Source organism: Lissotriton vulgaris, chromosome 8 (assembly GCF_964263255.1).
Source record: "Lissotriton vulgaris chromosome 8, aLisVul1.2, whole genome shotgun sequence".
In the NCBI taxonomy this organism is placed as follows: Eukaryota; Metazoa; Chordata; class Amphibia; order Caudata; family Salamandridae; genus Lissotriton; species Lissotriton vulgaris.
Genome location: NC_141696.1, coordinates 850,673,665 through 850,691,555, shown reverse-complemented (window position 1 = coordinate 850,691,555; position 17,891 = coordinate 850,673,665). Strand labels below are relative to the sequence as shown.

The 17,891-nt window shown below is 40.4% G+C and overlaps 1 protein-coding gene across 1 annotated transcript in view; it reads left to right on the top strand.

The window, feature by feature from the left end:
• ASMT (acetylserotonin O-methyltransferase) overlaps positions 1–17,891 on the top strand; it is a 379,261-nt gene that overhangs the window by 263,993 nt on the left and 97,377 nt on the right. Inside the window, exon 7 of the mRNA XM_086934772.1 lies at positions 27–149. Coding sequence (XP_086790898.1) covers positions 27–149 — 123 coding nt within the window. The remainder of the gene's footprint in view (positions 1–26; positions 150–17,891) is intronic.

The following is a 17,891-nucleotide window of genomic DNA, read 5'->3' as shown; positions in this document are numbered from 1 at the left end:
ATAATAACCTCTTATTTACCTGTTAGGGGACTTCTTTGAGGATCCAATTCCTGAAGCTGATTTGTACATCCTAGCCAGAATCATTCATGACTGGAAAGAGGACAAATGCTTGCGACTGTTATCAAAAGTTTACAATTCCTGCAAATCAGGTACCTTGTGCTTTCCTTAGGCTTGATGAAAGTCAGATGCATTTAATAACAACAAAACAAAAAGCATGAATAAAATGAAAAGCAATAAAACTGAATTGCTATAACCTTAACTTTTAAGAGAGAGGAGTATTCAGAGACGTGATTTTATGGAAAAGAAGTAGTTCCGATTATTAGATCGTAGATAATAAATACTGACTACAAAGTTGTTGGTGGCTTTGCAAGAGGTCATCTACGGCTTTCCATCTATAAACCATGGATAATCAAGGAATAATAATGAAAAGGGAAACAAGGAAGTGTACAAACAAGATGTAGGTAAAGACATGATTAAAATGCTACTACAAACTGGAGACATAGATATCTGTGAGGGAAAGCTATAAGGTAATTGAGAAACTGTATCTGCTTGAGGAAGAATTATGGATAATGAAAACCAGGATGGCAGAGAACTAAATGTGATCATGTCCTCTTCATTAAAACTAATTCTGTTATTCGCCGTCTCTTCATTTATGTGTTCTGATATGCAATATAGCTGTAATGAGAAAACAATTAGGGGCTTATTTTGTGTTTGGTGGAACGAGGGGAAAGCTGTAAGATTGAGTTCCTCCTACAACCCTGCCAAACCTATTGTGTACCTGCTCTATTAGTCTATTAGCAGTCAAGGAAACTGCTGGATAACCAACAGCAGAGCCTCTGCTGTCTCTGCTGGTGGTAGCGCATGGCCCAGTTGTCTTTATGCCACAGTGCTGCTCTGTCACAGTGACTGTCGTCTCGCTCTGATTATGTCAGGACAACCATCACTCATTTTCCCTGCCCATGTCAGCCAAAACTTCCTGTGCATTGATGCCATTACCTTTTTGCTCAGAAAAAGCAAATTTTCGCTTTGAACATGATGTCCTGCTCAGAAGACTTTACTTCTTAGTAGGGAAAGATGTGTAAGCAGCTTCCTTCGCATGAGTGAGATTCCCACCAAGGAGGAAAGGATCTCTAAATACAGCTGGCAACCCTCCACCAGATGGCAGAGATCATGTCCATCCCCATCATAGGCCAGGGGCTACATAAAATCCCTAGTGATTTGTGTCTGTTAGTCTTGGGTAATTTTTAGTCCTATTTTACACAGTGTCCCAAGGAAGCTGATATTTTTAGTTAATACAATTCTGAGCTCTTCGGAGATAAGTGGTCAACAGTTAGCAAGGTGCGACAGAATATAGGCATGACCCATTCAATCTAATGCAAGCAATTCTTAAAAAGTCAATGAGTTTGACAGTTGAAAGGGACATCAATATTTTAGAGAAAGAATTCACTAAATTTTCTGTGTGATTTTCATTTTAAGCCAGACCTCAAGTAGGTCATTAATAACCAATTCAGTACAGATTGGGGCCTTGCCAATGCAATCAAATCATGTTGTCTATGTATTGGTAGTGTGCTTACATTTAGCATTAAACACTTTATCTAATGATGTGAATTTCTGATTCCTTCAATTTCCGTTATCTGAGCAGGTTCTGCTCGATCACTTTCTGACCAGGGACTAAAACTACCTGAACATCTATTAGGGCTCAATTGTCATCAGGGTTTGGACCCTTCATCTGTATGCAGTACAGCGGCTGATTATCTAGGGTCAACATGAGGGTGAACCCATATGTGTGTCCATGTCGTTTCAGGTGATATGATTTTGTAGGCATAGGCCTCAGAGCGAATTTAGGGGTCTCATTTTGGTTTTCATCCTGTGTGATAGTTTGGGGTGCTTTGTTGTCATTCCTTTCAGCAAGCGTAAGGAGTATTGTGTCCCATTCTGTTAAATGGCTAGTCCCCCAATTTGTCGTCAGCTGTACAGGTAGTAGCAAGTTTTTGGCCTCCGCCCACTTATGTAGATCACTCCTCCAGCATGTTATCTGGGACATGCTGGATGATTTCATACCATTACCAGAAACAAGAGTGAGAGAGATCCCTTAACAACTAAAGGGGCAGTGTCACAGGGACAAACAAACAATAAAAATTCCTCTGGGTACAATGTAAAATCTCTCAAAGTGCAAACTGTACAAAAATGTTCTTGACAACAAACACATATATACAAATATAAAATGTATTGGATATAACCACATATAATCAATATATATAAAAACAAAAGTATGTCTGTTTGTCCTTTATGCATTACTACACCATTCATCCGAACGCCATGAAACTTTGGGAAGTTGTTGAGTACACTCCCGCGAAGGTTTCTGGCAAAAAAGAAAAACATGTTAAATAGCGGCCCCCCGGCCCCCCCCGGGCCCTCATATTCTTTCCAATACTGAACGTTCACAGTTTCTGGTGCGACTCGCTTTTGCAATGACCATCAACAAAGCACAAGGACAATCGCTGCAAGTGTGTGGACTAGATTTGGAGAATCCGTGCTTCTCACATGGACAACTGTATGTGGCCAGCTCACGCGTCTGAAAACCTTCTGATTAATCTTTCGAATACTGAAATAGACAGCGAATTTGCAAGCATCATTGGCAGTTATAATCCCCAAAACGGAAATCGATTGGTCAATCTACATCAGAAGCACGAAAAAAAAAGGCATTACGAGCTTCAGAAACAGATGAGGAACGGGAAGCAAGATTAGAAGCTGTTCGATTACGCACTGCACAAGCCCGCTCGAATGAAACAGGAGAGCAACCAGAATCAAGATTGGAAGCCAATCGAGGACGCACTGCTCAAGCCACACTTAGAAATGTTTTCCATATTAAAATGAATACGTTTCAATAACAATAACACAATGTAAATTGAATGTTATCATAACGAGTTTCCTTGAATTTCCTTTCTTCTGAGATTGCAGCAACGCGCGACGGATAAGCTAGTACAAAATATAATGTACACACCAAAATACACAACATAAATAAGACTCGTAACAAACTTCAAGTCAATACATCAGTTTAAACATTTAAAAAAGACATATATTATTGGCATTTTCTATCACATTTCATCAGATATTATATGTTTATAAACATTTCTAAAATCCAGTATGACAAGAAATACGCATATTTTTCTCTTTGGTACGTTTCTTTGGATTGAATAATAGAAACTACATTCTTCCTTGGATAGAGTAATAGAAACCACATTCTGCAGGACAATTATTATGTATATTTGATGCTTGATTAAGAGTTTAGCAAATTGTAAAAAGAAACACATATTACACGACATGAATTATACACATATGACAAACAATACCCATGACATCAATTCATAGCTTTTGCACGTAAGACCCACTATTAATCTAAAAATACTCCATATAGGATATAGGGGTAAATAAATATATTATTCCATACACAATTTATATATTGAATTAAAAAAATAAAAAGAGATATAGAGAACGAAAGGAAACACCAGTCTACCTTCCCAGCGTACTGATCTATGCCTATGAAGTATCTCTCTTTTAAAGCCACAGCCTAATGAGTTACAAGTTATAAATATCATTCTTTTCACCACTTCACTTCCCATTGTACGTCCTAAATCTTATTAACATACTTTCAATCATTTGACCAGAATCTAAACCATTGCATACTTGATTGATGTCCAATATGCACAATGTGGCTTTACCTGCTAATGTAGATCTTCCATCGCTTGTTAAATCTGCTTAGACAAAACCTCATGACAAAGGATATGTCCAGAAGGGAACCCACACCTCCTTCAAAAGGAACAAATATCAGTTGCATAAATGGATAGGCAAGAATTCCTATGAATTAATGCATGCCCGTTAGTAATCTCACAGTATAAATGATGAACTACATCTCACATGCATATCTTACTGTCTCAGAAGTATGCATTTGTTGAATCTTAGAGTGCGCTGAGGGCTGCAAACCAGAACTCAGTACCAATCTTCTAGCCCACTACAAAGAGTATGCTGAATTGGCTATCCCGAATTGGCAAGTAATGCCTTACTTATAAGTCTCTAATACATGAAACCCAGGGTACCAAGGGCATGTAAGGCCGAGTGTCCACCCAGAGCTGCAGCACTGATTATGCCACCCTGTGTGTGAACAAATACAAAAAAGGCTCCCAGTCTGCCTTTGCAGACTACAAAGGCAGTTGTCACACTGCCAGTTCAACTTTGCCAATACCATTAATAGCAAAGCCACCCTTTCTCATAAAAATATCTCTAAGCCTCTCCTAAGAAAGGATTACAGACCACTAAAGCAGAGAGCTGGATATTATTAAGTGGGACTGTATGTTTATATATGCCCTTGCAGCAAAACCCCTCAAACTGTCATTTTCCAATAGAAAAGTTAGTAGCCTCATTGTCTAATGCAGAGTTGCCGACTGGCACCTCACCCTGGCTAACTTCTGAATGGGACTACCTCACTGGGTACAATAAGGTATGAGGTTTACAGTGGCATTAAACCTGACCTGATGTCCAGGTCTAATTTATTGTCACTAATAAAGTAATGCACCTTTAAGAAAGTGGTCGCTCTGTGACCCGGCTGGTCCAGTAGCCTCACACGGGCATTGGCCCACAGACATAATTCTGCCCACCTGGGGAACATTGTGAATAGTTCCTAGGCTTGACAATATTAGCATCCTGCTGCAGGGAGTGGTGTCACATTCCCCTTGGAGGAAGCCACTCAGGGTGTTAGCCCAACAGGCGAACTTCAAAGGCAAAGCTGCCTTTGGTGGTCAAATGGCAATAACACTCATGAGAATCTTCCCTTTATTTTCATAGGCAAGGTGGAGACAGGGCCAGAGAAGGAAGACCAGTGCCCAAACCATTTTTCTTATGGCTGTGTAGCCAACAGGTAGCCACACCTTTAGGGTGGGCTATCAAGCTCCTAACAGCAGAGGAAGGGTGCTGAAATCTGGAGAGTGGGCAGAATAGTGCACTCTGATACAGTTAGATGCCACAGATTGCTGGAGAGTTGTCACCAAGAGGGAGAGGACCTGGTAGCCTATTGGCTAGTAACTGTGTTGTCCCTTCAGGGTTCTTTCCTGGGTTAAATATGGCACCCTGAACCTCAGATCACATTGGAATCAGAACAAAAAACTAAGAAGGACTGCCCTGCAGCCCCTGGACTGTACAAAGAGAGGCTGGTTCATCTGCTGGACTGCACTGTCTGCACTTTTTGTCTTGCAAAGTTAGGACTGTGCCTGTGGTTCTTGGCTCAGAGAAACACTGCTCCCCAGACCCAGATCGAAGAAGTGACTCTAAGGCGCAGTTAGCTGCCCCCGTGGAACGGCACCAGGGTCATTAAAGCTGAAGAAGCCCAAAACAGTGAGTTGGTAGCAACTTTGAAGAAGTCACCACTGGCTGCCACTGGGCATTCTAAGAGACAGATTTTGACAGCCAATTGTTGCACCAGAGTCCGCTGGATCTGGGAGTGTCATCAGAGTCCAGATTAGTCACCCAAGAGGGACATTAGCCTCCACAAGAGGACTTTTCACCAACAGTGGTGTACAGAGACTGGTAGCCAAGCCACAGCTGGCCTTCCAGGGTCTCAAAGAAGGCTTGGAGGGACTCCGAAATTTTGGCTAAAGTCGCCCCACAGGACTTGTGGACCAAGGAATCACCATGATGAAATACCCACCAACTGCACCATAACATCTTTGAGCATCTTTTCCTCCTGTGTTTCTTTGTGTTGTGTGGCTTTTTTATTTTGTTGTTTGATTCTGTTAAATGCTTAACAATAAGTTCATTTGTTCAAGCCTTGCTACTCGAAGACATAGCTACACAGATTTGAGCTTGAAGTTGTTCATATGAGCCTGACTGGACCCAGGACAGTTTTTGCTAGTGTATTTCATGGTAAGACCCCACAGCCATACCATATAATACACCCAAATACTGGCACCTGTGATGAATCCTATAGGGAGTATGCTTCTACCCATTCACGGCCAAATAGCTGCTCACCAACTACCTAAATTACGTATAAAAAATGCATTTTTTGTAGAAACCTCCATAGGCAGACTAATACACAATTCCATAGTAAAGGTAAACAAAAACACAGAAATACTTTATACAGTATGAACTCAATCAAACATAAAATTAAACTAGTTTAATGTTTCACAAAGTATGTCACAAGTTCATATTGACAAGGATAGCTTCTGCAAAAGATTAAGAACCGTAATCAAAAGTCCCCCTCTATATAAAAGGAAATGTCACAATGCCCCAAAACAGCTCTCCTCACCTTTTCTTGAAGAATATGTGTTCAGCGCCCTCAGGCAAGGTAATCAGAAAAGCGAACAAAAGCATGCTGAAAGGCTGCTCATATATACACACCCACCAGCATCATGCATGTTAAATGTTATGCTCATCTGTTGCCAATCATAAAAGGAACAACATCTTTAACATTAACCTCTCCCACCCTGCTATATTGCTACATGCCAAGAACCATAGGCACTAATTCAATATTTATAAAGAAAACAAGCATTAGAAATGTAATCCATCTCTCATTTGTTTTAGAAATTGGAAAGTCTTTTCTGACACCTAAAATGGAAATAGTACATTGGAAAAAACCTTTTTATGTGCACAGATCAAAACATACAGCAGACAGAAATTCTTTCCATTTTCAATGCAGTGCAACAGTGTGAGCTCCCTCTAATAAATGCCTTGTGAGTGATGAGGTCAGTCGTGTGCACTTCCTCCAGCACTGCATTGTACATTTTTTCAGAAAGCAGCAGGAAACCGGCTTTACGATCTAAAATGTCCAAATACCGTCACTCACAGAATCTCAGCCTCCTTCAAGAGTTGTCATTTGCCTGGAAAGTCTCTGAAAAACCTGAGCTGAATTTCCAGAACTGAATCAGGGTGGGAGACACAAATCTTGCACCCCACAACAAACTTTCACCAATTTGAGTTTGCAGTGCTCATCTACTAATCTGTGATGTGTACAACACCACAGATTCTCGTGTTGATACATTTTATAAGGGAGCCCAGACTCCCTTGCTGAAAATAGGTATCACAGGCTCAAAAACCAAAGATAATGGCAGTAGATTTTAAGAGATACACACACAAAGGTCCGGGTTTACAGAAATTTGACATTTGCTATACACACAAATATATGTCCATACGTGCTTGGACTTATATGGTTGTGTATGCCACCCTCCATCTGCACACGTACAACCCCAATGCATGTATTAACTTATACATGGAAACACAAAAACCCATTTATAATTTGTGCATATATTTCCCATCTTCCTAGACTCATACAGGTCTGACTTCTTTGTAGATATTGCTAGCTGCTAGCTGCTATTGCTAGCTGTTTGCCGCTGAAAAAGACTGTAGCACATGGACCTAGAGTGGATTTTAATAAACTGAGTTAAAAAATGGACGCTTGAGGGAGGTGGGAGGAATCACATGACTCTTGTCTGCCCACCACCCCAAGGTGGGCAGGCACTCATAAACAGACCAGGGCAGCAAGCAAAAAAGGAGAGGGGAGGCAATGTGGCCGAACGGCTAGGGCAGTCGACTTCAGAGCTGGCGAACCAAGTTTGAGTCTTGGCAGGATCGCTCAAGATCCAGTGATTCTGGGCAAATCACTTAATCTCCCCATGCCTAACAAAAAAATGAATGTGTCGTCTGTAACGCAACTGGTGTTCATGGAAAGCACTCTGATACCTTTGGGTCTATTCACGCTATATAAAACTCCCCGAAAAAGAAATAAATCACTCCCGAAATTTTCCTATCAGACAACGGCTCTATTGGCTTTCTGCATAATCATTTTGCATTGTGCTGTAAAACATACCCACAGAATGAGAATATGAGTGTCAGAGGGTATGATACATCTAGTCTTTATGACCTGTTACTCCTAGTCCATAGAGTCTTTGCTATTCCCAGCACCCTCATGCCCGCCCCTCTGTAACAGATCAGAATCATTGCACACTTGATTGGACAGGCCTTATCATCCTCAAAAGGATGAATGCAAGTGGTGGTCCACTGGAGTTTGAATGTTATCTGTAACTGACACTAAGGTCTTTGTGGTAGGACTCTTAATTCACTCCATTGTATACATCAAAGACGGAAACTGCTAGTCTGCATTGCACACGCACAAAAAATATGATTGCACAAACCTAAATCACTACCAAAGCTCAACGCTTACCCCCCAAAAATCCGACAGAACGTTCCATATGAATCACAGCTTCACTTAGTTTCATGAAGCACAGAAAATAGCCTGCAGGGTTCTGTACCTGGCAGCAGACAACCTCCATTTGTCTCGGACCAACACCCTCTGCAAGTGTGGAAACCTAGCTCCTAGAGGTGATCCACCTTAAAGTGTATGCAGCACGATAGCGCACCCTGCCACTTTGTTCATCTGCGTCCCTGAATACAGTCCCACGAGCTGCTAAATAACACCACATATAATAAAAAATAATAAACCCTCAAGTTCTCTTGGCCTAGGGACTCTCGGGACATGTATGTCAATGCAACAGTGTTCAGAAGAAACCCAGTATCTGCTACACATGGGGGACCTACATCTGGTTATCTGTGGAGCACAGCAAGTCCCTGACTCATCCTGGCTCGAGCTGCTAGATCTGGATCAGATCATCAGAGAAATGGCGAGGCCACAGCTGTAGCACTTGGACCAAAGAGAAGCTCTCATGTGCAAAAGAACAACAGAAATACAATACAATCCGGCTCTACAGTCTGTCGGTCCGAAGAGTGTTATCAGTGAACGATGTGGGTATAAAAAGGGTGAGAAACTGTGGGTGGAGAATCAGAGGGTGGGAATAACCCAAGGATTGGGTCAGTGGGCAGTGTAAGTAAGTAATATGTTTATTGTACAGTTAATTAAAACCATTACAAAAGTTTCCCATCTCTTATAAACAGTAAAACATCAATTTAAAAGGCTAATAGCCACAGTAAAGAACACACATTCAAATTACGGAAGAGATCCACTCCCCCGGCCCTGGTGACCCATAGTCCTGTTTCTTTATTTTTGTTTGCGGAGATTAGCAGCAGTTCATGAGATAGAATTACTCCCCTTGTCAGAGTCTTGGCTACAGAATGAGGGCAGGCAAATAGGTGCAAGTTTAAAGTGCATAGTGCAGCATCAACATCAATTGCTTTGCACAAAAATGTCCGATGGTTAGCCTGTTGATGCTATTCCTTGAGGTTTGAGTGTGCAAACATGCTTAACGTCAGAGTCAAAAGTGTGGCAAGAAAGACCAAAACATCTCATTTATTAGTATTTGTTTGGCAGTTGACCCACCACTTACAGTTTATTACGTTATTTAATTCAACCAATAGATACACATGTTTATTGAAGGTTTAATGTGAGTTATTGACATTAAAATACTTGCACAATGTGGGATACGTTTCCAATCACAGAAGGTCCCAAATACATTTAAAAGTGGAATCACATGCCATTTGTCGTCAGCACTTCTCCCTTTTTCCACAAAAGCAGATGAAACATAAATGACAAAATATTCTAGTTTGCAAATGCTTTCCACATAATTATGGCTCTGTCATTTTTGCCAGATACTAAACCACATTTTGCATATTCTGACAACCTATTTATATATAAAAACGAAAGTATGTCTGTTTTTCCTTTTTGCATTACTACACCATTCATCCGATCGCCATGAAACTTTGGGAAGTTGTTGAGCATACTCCCGCAAAGGTTTCTGGCAAAAAAAAAAAAAAATTGTTAAATAGTTGAGTGCCAAATAGCGACCCCCCGGCCCTCATATTCTTTCCAATACTGAATGTTTACAGTTTCTGGTGCGACTTGCTTTTGCAATGACCATCAACAAAGCACAAGGACAATCGTTGCAAGTGTGTGGACTAGATTTGGAGAATCCGTGCTTCTCACATGGATAACTGTATGTGGCCAGCTCACGCGTCGTAAAACCTTCTGATTAATCTTTCGAATAGTGAAATAGACAGGGAATTTGCGGTCATCATCGACAGTTATAATCCCCAAACGGAAATCGATTGGTCAATCTACATCAGAAGCAGGAAAGAAAAAGGCATTACGAGCTTCAGAAACAGATGAGCAACGGGAAGCAAGATTAGAAGCTGTTCGAATACAAACTGCTCAAACCTGTAATTCTCAAACAAACGAGCATTGAGAATCAAGATTGGAAGCCGATCGAGTACGCACTGCTCAAGCCCGTTCTTTTCAAACGAACTAAGCAACAAGAATCAAGATTGGAAACAGATCGATTACGCACTGCTCAAGCCCGCTCGAATAAAACAGGAGAGCAACTAGAATCAAGATTGGAAAACGATCAATTATGCACTGCTCAAGCCTGCTCGAATGAAACAGGAGAGCAACCAGAATCAAGATTGGAAGCCAATCGAGGACGCACTGCTCAAGCCACACTTAAAAATGTTTTCCATATTAAAATGAATACGTTTCAATAACAATGACACAATGTAAATTGAATGTTATCATAACAAGTTTTCTTGAATTTCCTTTCTTCTGAGATCGCAGCAACGCGCGACGGGTAAGCTAGTTTTAAATAAAAAAGTGTTTGCAGCTCAAATTGATCAAAAGTTACTAAAAATTTAACTTGTGTTGTTGCGTAGTGGAGTGCCATTTGCAAAGGTTGACTCGTCACCTTTCTCACTGCTGAGTTTCTATGTTACACTGGTACAGAGGCAACATCTTTGTTAGTATGTGTAAAAATGTCAAAATAATAAAGTGTTAGAAAATGTACTGCTTATGAGGCAGATTTTTTTTTGCTTAGTCAACACTGTAACATCATTTTGTTCTTCATTGATGCATAATTCCAGTAGCCCCAAAGCAGACAGCACACATTAAAAATGCGTGTTCATGAAGCAGAGAGACTGTGAAGCTTGTAAACTTGGTTTGGTGTGCGTGCAAATCTTGCAAAGCCGAGCAGTGGTGAGTCGCACTACCAATGATGAAACAAGGACTGGCCTCAAGGGTCCTGTGACCTCAGTGACGGAGTCACTGTTGCTCTACGGTGTGCTGCTACATAGGCTGGCCTGCAAGACTGGAGGTGAAATTCAATATGGATTGTGGTAGACAGGCTCAAGGTTAACTCACACTTGCCACCACTAGTGTCCACCGGCTTTTGATAAGACAGCAGAGCTTTTAAGGTCTAGCAGGGCCATCTAAGGTCGAGCATGGGAATGTGCTCCCTCAGGAAAGTGGTCTGGTGGACTGGCATGAAGTCTGAACCTTATTCCCCAGTTAAAAATTTGGCAGCTCTGACCTTAGTGCCACATCCTCTCATTTACAGAACGCAATACTGCTCCACTGAAAGAAACTAGCACTGCCTTCAGCTACAACCCAATTGTAACCTGCAATAAACACCTGAAAGTAACTCAATGAAAATTACGCGCCAGATAAGAGTAATATGCTGCCTGAAAAAAAGCAACAAGCACCTAGAAAAAGCAAACACTCACAGTGAGTGAAGAGTAAGTAAAGTATGTGGAATGTAAGCAGGAACAACAAGGTTACCTTAATGCTTGTGCTTTCATTACGCAGAAATCAATAAGTGTTTTGCCTGAAAAGCTAAGGACATGACTACAGGGCCCAGTTTCTATACCCATTGCTTATATCCCTACAAAACATAAGAAGTATGATTTAAAACGACCACACCCTGAACACCATTTAATGTTTTCCACTCCATGCATCAACCCGATATTGCAGTACCTTCAGGAATGGTGCACTTCCCCACTTGGAGAAAACAATGCTGTTCACTGAAAGACGAGATAAGGAAAGTAGCTCTTCACTGGCAAACTCTGTAAACTGGCGCTAATGTGTTAGGGTCTTTACGACCACTCGGTCTTGCTTTATTTAGTTATTTATAATTTTTTGTATTTTTAGCCTTTTTTTTCTCGCCATCTTGAGGCTGCACTTTGAAACGGCAAAGGTCAAAAAAACATTTCCAGCAAAAGTATTACTTCTTCTTTGGATCCGTTTAACGGGGGAATGAATTAAGCAAAGTAAAGTAAAGAGGGTAAGAGCCGGCTCTTGGGGTCATGGTTTTAAGCAAGTGAGGAGTGAGAGAGAAAACAGCAGAAGTTATCACTTACTCACACTGGAGGAGCAGGCAGGCCCGGCCCCTTCTCTCTTAGCACATATTCGCAGACAGCAGCAGTTTTCTCTTTAAACAACGTTGTAATTTCAATTGCTTTATTGTGCTCTAATATATTGATGGCCCCGATGACAAACACCATTGTTGGACACTGTCAATAATTACACAAGTAGTTACTACCATAAGTTGCTTTCCATTGTTACTTAACGACGGGTGGGAGGGACAGGTTATGGAGGGCATGAGCTTGCACACGGAAAACTAAATAATAGGGGGCACGTGGCCATAAAGGAATGCAAACCGTGCTTTGACTGTTCCAGCTCCGTTCTATAATATGGAGCTGAAGGGAGAAATGGAGTCTGAGCAGAGGGGATGAGTGACTATTGGTGCTGTAAAGGGGCATATGCCGATCAAAATAAACCATTAGTAAAATCGTCATGGGGTGGGAACACACACACACACAAGGGAGGGATCAACACAGACATACACCAATAACAGGCTAGGCTTTCTGAATGCCACAGATAACAACCAGTGGCAATTGGAGGGTGTTCCATAAGCCCATAGAAGATATTACAACAGGTCTTTTAGAGGCTCGACCTAAAAAAAGAGAGAGAGCACCATTTTGTAGTGGTCATCTGATGCACCGTGACTTATTTTGAGTCCTAGTCAATATCACCGAGATATATGGTCTAGTGTTAGGTTACCACATATTAACACAAAAGAAATAAAACAACAACTATAAAAACAAGAAGAACTTAACATACCTGCAAATAATACATAAACAAATGTGCCTTGGAAACCAATCATGTGATTACCCGCCAAACTTGCACATGAGGAATCTATAAACTCTCCCATACCAGAGCATGAGGGGGGCAGCTGCTATGTGTCAACTCCTCTTTGTGCACCAAATGGCTACAGAACACGTTCAAACTGGCACTTCCTTCATTGCCATGAAAAAAGGGTGCCATCTTGCAGTAGTCACCTGAAATGGCAAAATCCATTACATATCAAAGTTTGTAATTTATAGATTCTGATCAAATGATTGAAGTATGTTCATAAGATTTAGGACGTGAAGCGAATGATATATATGATTTCTAAACCCATAGGTTGTAGCTCTGAAAGGTAGTAACTTTATATATATATAGACCCATGTACTGAAGAGGTTGACTGCTGTTTCCTTCAGTCTCTTTTTATTTTATAATTCAATATATACATTGTGCATGGAATAATATATTAAATTACCTCTATCTCCTAAATGACCCCCATCTCCTATAGGATGGTATTTTTAGATGAATAACATTGTAATGGTTTCCTATATGTGTATAGTTGATGTTGTATAAATGTGTATATTTGATGTTGTATTTTTTTTAAAACATACTTTATTGATTTTACAGGGTGCCACATCTAGTGTGGCATGAAAATAGTGGATGCATAGGCAGAGCAACAAATATTAAATAACCAGAAAGTTCTATATTCAGAATAGATCGATTCAAGAAATAGGCAGTAACCTATGAGAGACAATAGTATTATAGCATCTACGTGCAATTGAGGATTTATCTGAGGTTAATTGTCATTCAATGACTGTAAGTTAACATTAAAATTCAAAAGAACATTTCTGAGGGACCCACACTCCTCCCTTTTGTCTGGCTCACCCCATTATCCTTTAGAATATCCTGAGCTCTGCTTGGCTCCAAAATTTTCCACCCAGAGGATTTAATCATTCAGCAAGGTGTATTCAATACCGCCAGGTCATACGGCTGACCGTGGAGGGCTGCCGGGCATGGCTGTATGTCAGGGGGAAGAGGACCTGTATTTTATTTGCATTATATTTGATGTTGTATAATATATGTTTGTTGTTTTGTTTTAGGTAGATTTGTGTTTTTCCAATTTACTGTAATCCTCATTAATCAAATATACATGGTATTTTTCCAGAGGAAGGTGGTTTCTATAATTCTATTCACCAAAATGTGTTGATTGGCACAATAGGCATATTTTAGCAATATTTATGAACTTATATGAAATAATAACTGATGATGTGTGATAGAAAAAGCCAATGATATATGTATTTTTATAAATTTTTAATTTGATGTATTGAAATGGAGTTTCTTTGTGCATTTTATTAAATGATGTGCATTAAGATGTGCACATAATATTTTGTATTATCCGTGGCTATATCCAACAAATATTCTATTTTTATATATTTGTATATTGTGGAGAAATTCTTTGCACACTTTGCACTTTAAGGGTTTTTGTATTGTATATTTATTGTTTGTTTGATTTCATACCATTGCCAATTGTGGAAAGCTTTTTTCATTTCTATGGGAGGCAACACAGGAAGCTTTGCCTATTTGGTGCAAAACCAAATTACGTGGAAAAGTCTCCTGCTATTAGTTACTGTGCTTCTTTGTGGCAAGAAGCCTGACTGGTCTGGTTGTACTAGTGTGTCAGCAAGAGGGGCGCGATCCTGTTTGCAATAACTTTGCCCAGTGGGTTACAATCCACATTAAGAAGTGAGTGGGTGGTATGAAGCCAATTCCAGGTGTGTTTGGTTGAGTGGGATATAATTATGGCCTCCTTGTTCATGGTTGGTAGCAATTTGATTTCCCTCAAAGTCCGATACACTGCGTGCAAATAAGGAAGAGGGGAAGGCAGCATTACCCTATGTCGTGTAGAATTTAGACTGCAGTCTGTCATCACAGAGAGCATTGGCTTTTACTTGGTCCCTCATTGCCAGTTTGAGCTTGTTAACTGTCAAAGGTGCAGCCAAGTCTGCGGTGTGTTTTGGTATGAGGGCCTTCAGCCTTGCCCCTTCCACATATGGCTCGCCTAATCTCAGAGTACAATACTGAGTAATAGCTAGCAACAAATATTTATTTTTGCCAAAGTGTGGACGACCCTTTCCTCTGGAGGTTTAAGCATACTGATGGGACATCACTTGCTAACATTTCTCAATATGTAGGCTAGATTTTGATTAGACTTGTTGCCCTCATCATATTGTCGGGCAACCTATATCCTATATTTGAGCCTGCATAAGCTATCTGCCATCTCCCTGTATGACTGTTTTATGCATATGAGTTTGGGAAGGGAAGGGCAAGCCTGTCATCTCCCCAATAATTTCTTTGTTTTTTGGGCACTAGATCAACTTCAGTACATACTTCAAATATTTATGCACCTGTTGGTCTACAGTGTGGGTTAGAGTTGTGGGCTGCCTGCAGCCTGTTCTGTTTTTAGCCCCCTTTTGCACTTGCAGGAACTTTCTTTACCCCACCCCTTTCTACAGTATTTATTTGAGAGAGCCCAGATGGGTACCTCCTTCAGCTGCATGTTGCCACCACTATGATTGCCAAATAATAATGACTTGCTTCCCCTTCACAAAGTGGCCCGGCTGCTCTTACCACAGGGGCTTAATTCAGGAAGTGCCCAAAGTCCCTGCTGTGTCTATGAGCCAATGGTAGTTTGTCCACCTCCTTCAGAGTACTCTCCTCTGCTGGTTGAACTCCAGAAATGGGATGCACTCATAAGAAAATCAAATGAGGGGAACAAGCTTCCATGCCTACGACCCAATGCAATAGCTCAATTCCTGTTGCTACCTCCACTCACCCAGTGGTCCCTCGCCCCCCCCTTTAACGGGCCCCAGCTGGATGAAGTGATTCTCTGCACTGTTAATTGTTTTTCAAGCGAGCAAGCCCAATTATGGAATTGGAAAGCTTAACATGCTCTTTTTTGTGCCAGATACTGCTGCCTTGGTGGTGATGAGGAAGGACATTGCCAGGTTCGCATTGGAGCTCTTGTGAAATGCTTCCAGGGCTCCACCTTACCTGGCCTCTCACCTGAGAGGATACTGTTTAACCCTTTAGACCACTCCTCATGCTAAAGTCATTTTTAGATCTTTTTGCATGTGTGTGTTCCTTTACATTTATTTCTCAAAAATGCAAAACATGGGAAACATGTTTTTTCAATTAATGTTGTAAAATGTGTTTTAAAGTAAATTCCATCAACAGAACTTTTCCATTTCAAAACTGTTATTTATTGAGATTTAAAAACTAGCAAGAGGGAATATAACATTTTCACAAACAATTGAAGAAATATGGGCTTTTAGAAACGCATATAATTATAAAAGGTTTTCATGGAATACCTATAAGATCTTGCTCCAAATGTTATTGACCACCCTAATATTTCAGTGATTATAAGTTGATAACTGTTAGTTGGGAAACCTTTTTCAGCGAGAATTATGTGTGCAAATTTCCATTAACACTATGCTATCCTGACGCACAATACATGACAGTTACAGTCTGAGGTAGGAGAACAAAAACGTGCCCACCAATTCCCTTATAGGCCCCTGGTCCTTTCCTAACAAGTGGAAAGCTCTGTGAGAGAGACCTAATTTCTAGGTAGGATTGATCCATACATTTAACAAAGTCGCCTATATTGTGTCACTTCGAGGTATTATCATGTCATGTGAATAAATCCATCAAACCCCCTTCAGCCTCATTTGCCTACTTTGGTATATCTATTTGATCTATAAGTGGCATAAACTACAATCTGTTCAGAAAGGTGCATAGAAAATGCCTAGACCTGACATCCTTCCTGTCCCTCTATTTTTATTACTAATTACAATGACATGGATCTCTGATTACTCTCTTTTATTACCACAGTCGGTTTCCAGAAATAACTTAAATTAGAGTACTCCAGCATTTAGAGCACATCAAGATAACATAGACCAACCCTATGCTCACTTCAGTAGAGTTGTAAACCTCGGGCATTGTTTGCAATTGAAAATCCCAAGTGTACTCCAGTAAAAAAGGTTTTGGCTTGGTGAGGTATTGGCAGTACTGGAAAAAGGGGGAAAAGACTTCATCAGCCCAAATTCACTCTGTAAATGTACACATTCTTTCTCCTCTTCGCACAAATAGGTTTTGTGAAGCAGAAATTCTGTTGGAAAAAGAGGCTATCCATTTAGCATCACACCGCCTATCTTAGCAGAAAAATTATTTCCATAAAATAGATATCAGATGTCACAGACCACCATGGTACCTTTAATGGTTTGGAGACTACGTTCATCTTGCATTGTATTCCACAGTTTTTCTGTGCTCTTCTTTACAACTCTGCTTCATCCAGAGTGCTCCATGAAGAGCTGCCTTGGAGATCGAATCATTTTCGTTGTGGTACCACCTCTTTAGAATGTAGTTTTGCTTTCACTTAGGTACGTCAAAAATATAGCTTTAAAGAGACCCCATAAAACATATCTCTTTCTAAATCCCAGATGTATCTTTATTTCATTATTCTGCTTACTCTCCTTTCTAAAGAACTTTCAAGCCGGAGCAGGTTGCATTTCAGAATATCGATACCAAAAATAGCATCTCGCATATATATTGTGGCCTAAACATCGTTTGCAAAAAAATCACATCATTGGATGTAGATTTTCTATTTACAATGCCAATTGGGCTACATTTTTGTAAACGATATTTAGCCCGCAATACTTGGTTGTCTCTCAAGATATCAGCTACAGAAACATTGTGCTACAAAAGTATCATGGTTAAAAACTAGAGAACCAAAATATTAAGAAGGTAAGTGCATGCAGGTAAGTATGGATGTACTAGGCTAAACTCCTCATCTGCGTACCTTGATAATATGACTATTGTGTAAGTACATATGCATGGAGGTAAGTAAAGTAGACCTTTGACTAGCAATATATACTCACCTTGTGGATATTTGGGTCCTTTATATTTTATCCATGATAATTGGTAACGCAATGTTCTGGAGCTAATATTA